Here is a 7,588-nt window from a genome sequence, read left to right on the forward strand (position 1 = left end):
AATACACCCCCTACACTGCCCCTCTCCATAATAGACCCCTTACACTGCCCCGCCCCTCTCCATAATAGACCCTCTACACCGCCCCTCTCCATAATAGACCCTCTACACCGCCCCTCTCCATAATAGACCCTCTACACCGACCCTCTCTATGATACACCCTATACACTGACCCTCTCTATAATACACCCTCTACACCGACCCTCTCTATAATACACACTCCACACTGACCCTCTCCATAATACACTCTACACTGGCCCTTCTCCATAAACTCTCCCACAATGCCCCTTTGTATATCCCTCACATATGCTGCCCTTCTGTATACTATCCCCTCCCGTGAGCGAGCGCGCGCGCACAGACAGACAGACAGACAGACAGACACTGCGATGGGGTGCTAACAAAAACTATTAAGTGAGTTGTGATGTGAGGAGAAAAGTGCATAGTAAAAAAATGTGCAAACGCAGCTATTTTTATATACACATGGCTTTTGTTGATGCAAAACATACAAGGTTGATTAAAAATTAAGGTTAAAAACATGACTGACGAGAAAAAAATGGGTGAAATAAAGGGATGGACATAATAATCATGTACTTATCCCCAATGAGGTATCAGGGCACTGATAATAGAATTCACAATAAATATATAAACAAGGCAGTGTCAGAAGATAAATAATATCCCATAACATACTATACTTTGCTGTAGAGCATCCTCTTAAAAGTAATGTGGCAGGAAGTCAGTAGAGGGTAGGCTTTGAACCTTTGGCTTTTGTCAGCCTAAGGCTATGTGCGCTCTAGGCCGTTTTACCCGCGGATTTACCCGCGGATTTGCTGCGGAAATTTCTTGAGAAATGTCTGCAATCTTTGTGCAGACATTTCCCAGCAAATCCTATGAGAAAAAAATAGCTGTGCGCACGCTGCGGATTTTTCCTCAAGAAATTTCCTTGAAGATTTTCTTGAGAAAATTTCTTGAGAAAATGAGCATGTCAATTATTTTCCGCAGATACCTGCGGATTTCTGCAGTACAGCCTGCAAAATCCGCAGGGAACAACCTGCGGGAAAATCGCGGCAAATCCGCATGCGGATTTACCGCAGATTTGGTGCGGATTTTTTCCGGAGGTCCGGAAATTTTCCACTCCCAGAAGTTTCTCAAGAAATTTTCTTGAGAAACTTCACATTTCTAGTGCGCACAAAGCCTTATAGTGTGTGTGTGTGTGTGTGTGTGTACAAAGTCTGGACCTATAGAAGCAAGTTATTTGCGAAACGGCCTGCCGTTGTCCGGCGTTGCACGTCCTCACCCTCCCTCACCACCTGTATCCCTAATATGTGCTTGGATTAAAGCTTCATCTTTCATCCAGATCCCTGTGGAGTGCGACCTTTCTTTTCTGTACTTGGATTTTTGCATCGTCTTTTCTTTGGAATACGCACCCGGATCTCCCCTGACGTTTTGGGAAGCTGTGACAGCCAGTCGTATGTGGATCAGCTGTGCCCGGTACTCCTCACTTCTGCTCTTTACCCTTATAATGTGCCTACTCACACAACCTCTTTTTTTTCAGAAGGCTTCCTCTTGGAACTCACCAATGTTATATATGGAAGAAACAAAAAAACAAAACACATCTGCAGCAAAGCCAGCATAAAAAAAACCCCTGCTGGCATGGGCCCGGATTGTCTTCTGCTTAAAAAAACGATGCAGATACACCGACTTCTGAAAGATGCCTGGTGCATATATGCTTATGTAATCTATTCACTCTGTGTGAAGGGCTGTGCTATAAACACCAAACTACCCTACAATGAAGCAGTTAATGAGATTCCACTACAACTTACATATAGATTTAAAAAAAAATATTATTTTACATTTTCTAAATCCTTATGAAAATCAAACGGAATACATAGAACACTTAATAGTTCCCAAAATTAGAACTAATAGAATAATTCTAATAAAAAAAACCTACAAGGTTTGATTACATGTTTCTTGTTATAGGCTAAACTAGCGTAAATATATGTGAATGCAGGCATTTCCATCTATGCATCTTTGTTTTATTTGTAAGCTCTTCCTTTTGTCTGTTACCTGGAGAAACCCGTACAGTACTCTCCAATTTTCGTTACGCAGCTGTATATGGTTTCATTGCTAGTGCTGATGCATTGTTCCATATGCAAGCTGACACTAGGAGCCCAATATAGGTCTGTTCATGTATAATTACATAAAAAGGCAGACCCTTTCCTCTCATCCACAACATGAGGTGTAAAATTAATGTTTTATCTAAGTTGGTAAACATTACAAAATGTCCAGCATTGTCCTGGTGAGGCTGGCAGTGCCAGGCACCTGAGAACCCATCTCCTGAGCGCCAGCTGAGGCTTCCATACTCTGTTTGTTTTGCAGTGAGTTAGCACTAAATGAAGTTGAATTTCCCCTGCAGGGTTTCCTGTGTATCAGCCTCATGCTAATCACTGGTCAGCCTGCTCCTGCCCCTATCATTAAACAGGATCCTTCCTCTTTGTGTCCTGAGACATCAAAGACCTAGCAGAGGAGATCAGGTTGGGATGGAGGAAGGTGTCTTGGCTCCTCCCTTCTCCTTTAAATGTTGGCCCTTCCAGGAGCACAATATAGACTGGGGGTATGAGTGGAACTATTGAAAGATCATGCTGTCTGTGCCTGGTAAGTAGAGACCCATCCGCGATCCTACACCTTCCAATGTCTGGGACGTTATGTGGCTCCATATACTTCCTATAGTAGCCAGCCATATACAAAAATTATTTTGGGCTTTGTACAGAATGGTACTATAAGGGACTCTGTAACGTTTGAGCTCATGGTATAAGTACAGGTAGAGGTGAAAAGTCTGGTGTTTTCTCCTTAGATGTGAAACCCGCAACAGACATGGACTGTGTTAACAATCAAGATTCTCTTTACCTTCACAACTCTGTCAGTGCGTCGCTTGAGGAACTGGACTTATGGAGACAATTTCACCATGAAAGGACAGAGATGATCATCACTAAATCGGGAAGGTGAGTGCATTGTACCATGTCTAATGTGCCAGGATGCTACACACATCATAGGGTTAAAAAAAAAAAGTCAGTCCGCCAAATGATAATTGTATACATACATTTTTGTCTTTTTGTTTTTTGGGGTTTTTTTTAAAGAAGGGGTAAATATTAAGGGGTTTGCCTATGAATTTTATTTGAACACCTCTTTATTCCTGGGCTAGTTTTAGTGCTATGGATTTTTGCTTTTCATGGCAAAATATTACTGGTTGCCATTTATAATGCTTATTGAAGTCTGACAGGTTTGGATGTTTGTTCCTTTCTTTTTGTTTTAGAATAATTACAATACTGATTTGATTTCCATTGTATCTTTAAATGTTCTTCGCAGACGGATGTTCCCACAGTGCAAGATTAGACTATTTGGGCTTCATCCTTACACTAAATATGTGGTGTTGGCAGACTTTATTCCCATTGACAACTGCAGATATAAGGTAAATTGTCATCTATAAAACCCTATAGGTTTTCAATATGGTCAGGAATATACATAATGACTGGAAGTATAGTGGGTGCATTCTGCAGATAGACCTTGCTTTAGGTAACTCGTTACTGGTGTTGATCAAGATTTCTTCCTATATATAGTTGCTATTTTAATTCCACATCTGTCTTTCCAAAGGTATATTTCTTGAGGGATTTTAAACAATAACTGGGAAAGGGAATGGGGAGAGGGTCTGGGAACATGCGAAAATAAAAAGGAAAAATACCCAACAATAGTATGAATACCCTTTTTAAGGGTCTAAATATAACAAAAAAATTGTTTAAAAGAATAGAAAGTCCTCAGTGGTTGATACCTTTTAATGGCTAACTGAAAAGATGGTAATAATTGCAAGCTTTCGAGACTACTCAGGTCTCTTCATCAGGCATGGTATAACACAAAATCTGAAGAGTCACATGCCCCCCTGCCATAGTGATAGTTCTGTTTCATAAAACTTATCACTATGGCAGGGGGACATGTGACTCTTCAGATTTTGTGTTATACCACGCCTGATGAAGAGACCTGAGTAGTCTCGAAAGCTTGCAATTATTACCATCTTTTCAGTTAGCCATTAAAAGGTATCAACCACTGAGGACTTTCTGTTCTTTTAAACAATTTTTTTATCTCTACTGGCTAACACTGTACAAAGATATATTTTACTTGTATCTAAATATAACAATTCACATACCATCAACTTCCTAAAAGGGAAGGTCTAGAAAGCAAGGGAGAAAGGATGAGGAAAGTAAGTGGGAGAGAAAAGGGGAAGAAGGGGGGACTTGGGGATAAGGGGTAGGGATCAGAATAAAAGATCAGGTCCAAAAAGTCACTAAAATCAAAAGATTTTAATATATGCACAATGGTTGATAATATAACTAACAAAAAGAATAACATTTATTACGAACACGGAATATCCTAATTCAATGGGAATTCTACATCCAGCTTTGATGAGGGTGATGCATTAGTTACAATGTGTTTTTTTTTTTTTGTTTTTTATGGATTTTTGTTTTTTGTATAGTGGAACAAGAATCAGTGGGAGGCTGCAGGAAAAGCGGAACCGCACCCACCATGCCGGACCTATATTCACCCCGACTCTCCGGCTCCTGGGGCCCACTGGATGAAAGACATAATCTGCTTCCAAAAACTAAAACTCACCAATAACACCCTGGACCAACATGGACATGTAAATAAGATGAACATAAAGCATCTTGTCATTTGAGTTATTCATCATTTACATCTCATGCTCTGCTATTCCTCCAGATCATCTTGCACTCTATGCACAGATACAAGCCCAGGTTCCATGTTATACAGTCAGATGATGTGTACAATACCCGCTGGGGGTTACTACAAGTGTTCAGCTTCCCAGAGACAGAGTTTACGGCAGTGACGGCCTACCAAAATGAGAAGGTAATATACTGACTGATTCAAGACACTGTAATTTCCAATTAATTATTTCTACTTAATTATTCCCTTTATTCTACAGATTACAAAATTGAAAATTGATCACAATCCATTTGCTAAAGGATTTCGGGAACAGGAAAGAATGCACAAAAGGTGAGCACATGCTCCTTACCCAGGACACGTATTTTATTTTTTTTTTAGATTCAGGCCTTGATACAGTTTTCACTAACTGTATATAATTAATTAATTACTTGCCTCAGGGACAATCCTATGAAACTTGTGCCGCCAAGTCCAAGCAATCAGCAGAAAAGAAAGAAGTGGGAGAACAGTCCTGAAGCAGAACAAAAAGGTATGATTTGCTTTTTCATTAGTGTATGGCTTTTTCCTGGTAGCACACTGATGAAATGCTTACCTTTTTATTCACTTTTGTTTCTTGTTTTGTTTCTCACATCATTGTAAAGTTTCACGTTTGAAGGAAGAGCCTGAGGATGTTCCCACACGATTATATGCCCCTTGGGGTCCAAATTCAGAAGGGAGCCAGAATCTGACCCCTAACTCCTTAGATTTGACAGCATCTCCAAGCCAAGAACAGCAGGTTCCTTCATCTTCCTCCAGCTTTTTATGCAGGTGAGTACTCCAGGCATTGGCTGTTCCTCTACTGCAGTTGTGTCCATGTCATCATGTAAACTGGGGTTTTTGTAGGCAACTGAGGGTTTACGATAACAAAAAAATATAGTTGATCAGCTCACCTCTCCCTGAAGAGCTGTTGCTGAGGATACTGAAGGTGCCATACAGGGGAAAAACAAAAGGTAAAATTCAGGCAAGCGTCTCTTCAGAAGTCCAAATTTATTTTGCAAAAAACAATGTTCAAATGGATAAGAAATGCACACAACACTGGTGGATGCACTATAAACGCATTTCGGAGGTTATTGGCTTAGATATAATGAATAACGTCCGAAAAGCGTTTTTATTTGTAGTGCACCCACCATTGTTGTGCATTTTTTTTTTTTTTTTTTTTTTTGCCCTTTGAACATGAATTTTTAATTTATTTGTATAATAAGCTTGGACTTTTATGAAGAGACGCTTCCCAGAATTTTACCATTCGTTGAAGGTTCATGATAGCTTAATTATATACTAGGAATCTAGGAATGAGAAGGAATAAAGCAGCCACAGGGATCTGTGTTAAAACTCCATCTTTCTTAAAGTTCCATCATTAAAAAAAGAAAGTACAAAAACTAAAAACCATAGTGAAAAACAGTAGATAAGGTAGTTCTAGGTGTATCGCATACAAAAATGCTCTCAATGATTAAGGGCATTTTTGTGCCCGAAATGCGTAAACCTCGTCTATGGTTTTTCATTATGGTTTTTAGTTCTTGTACCTTTTTTATTTTTTTTTTTTTTTTTAATGATGGAACTTTAATAGAGATGTAGTTCTAACCCTGAGATCCCTGTGGCTGCTTGATTCTGTCTTATTCCTGGTCTCTCACCTAACAGCTGGTTTAGAGCCTCCGTGCACCGCATCCATGCTACATTTGCTTAGTCTGGTGAGCTAAATACCTTTTATTAATCTTTCGTTATACCCTTAATTAAATATTATTCATTTTTAAATCACAGAAGTCCAAACAAAAGATATCTTCAGCCGCTTTCCAGCACTGTGGATTTACGTGATGCACAAGGTAGACGTCTCACACCAGATGTTGCTACAGTGCCGGAGTCTGATGCTTTGCAAGGGTCTTCATTTCATTCACTGCAACCTGCACAGGATCGCTCGGGTGTAATGAACCTTCCCGTTGAAACAACAATGAGGCAGAATCTGCGAGGATCCATGTACAGCACATATGGGGCAGAACAGTGGATGGTACCTTCACAAGGACCGTATCGCCCCATGAACTACTCCTATCCAACAGAAAGAAGCACACAAGGGACAGTCGCCCACCCACATAATGGCGTGTCGGACTGGAGCCAGTATTCTCTGTTCCCATTTAGTTGCTGGTGAATTGGAAGAAATATACAACATGGACTGGACAAACATATTACATGACTCTAATTAGTTTTTACTTTTTATTTTAATTTTCTATATTGGATCTAAGAGTAGATACGGGAAAATATAACTTTACAAATTGGTCTGGCATAAAAACAATAATATATTAATTATTCGATACAAAGGAAGGATTCTTATGTCTGTGTATATTATATATTTTTGCTTTTTAGAATTAAAGGAAAATAATTAAAAAAAAAAAAAAAAAAAACAGGGGAAAAAAACTGATTTCAACAAAGCCCACAAGATTACTGCTGCTGATGAAGTTTTACTTTCCAACCTTTTGATGGACTAAATACAAATGTAAGATGTTCTGAAGACTGTGACTGGTTGGCACAAAGGATGGACTAATTGAAAACAGATCATCTTCTGCTGTACATACATTTCACATCGCAGCCCAAAGACATTGACCTTCTCCACCTATCTTCAGTGCCGAGCTTGCTGGAAGACAATGTGTGATCACTAGGTTTTATTTAGAAATACTGTGCACAGTGGTGGTGTCGGTTACTTTGTTGTGTGAATATTAAGTTTAAGCTGTAACATTGCTTTTTGCCGTTTTGCACAATTTTTTTGTTTGTTCTGATGAGCACATTATAGGGCACATGATTTGTACTTTTTACATTTTGTTACCTTTGTTGCATGTGTTAC

At 39.4% G+C, this 7,588-nt stretch overlaps 1 protein-coding gene across 1 annotated transcript; it reads left to right on the top strand.

Moving 5' to 3' along the window:
* The first annotated feature begins 2,633 nt into the window (after positions 1–2,633).
* Positions 2,634–6,938, top strand: LOC142299010 (T-box protein VegT-like). The gene is made up of 9 exons (XM_075341805.1): positions 2,634–2,649; positions 2,849–2,996; positions 3,361–3,463; positions 4,520–4,684; positions 4,762–4,908; positions 4,985–5,055; positions 5,163–5,251; positions 5,364–5,529; positions 6,517–6,938. Exons 1-9 carry the CDS (start codon positions 2,634–2,636, stop codon positions 6,896–6,898), a joined length of 1,287 nt encoding a protein of 428 aa, XP_075197920.1. The 3' UTR covers positions 6,899–6,938.
* Positions 6,939–7,588: the final 650 nt, after the last annotated feature.

Source organism: Anomaloglossus baeobatrachus, chromosome 1 (genome assembly GCF_048569485.1).
Source record: "Anomaloglossus baeobatrachus isolate aAnoBae1 chromosome 1, aAnoBae1.hap1, whole genome shotgun sequence".
In the NCBI taxonomy this organism is placed as follows: Eukaryota; Metazoa; Chordata; class Amphibia; order Anura; family Aromobatidae; genus Anomaloglossus; species Anomaloglossus baeobatrachus.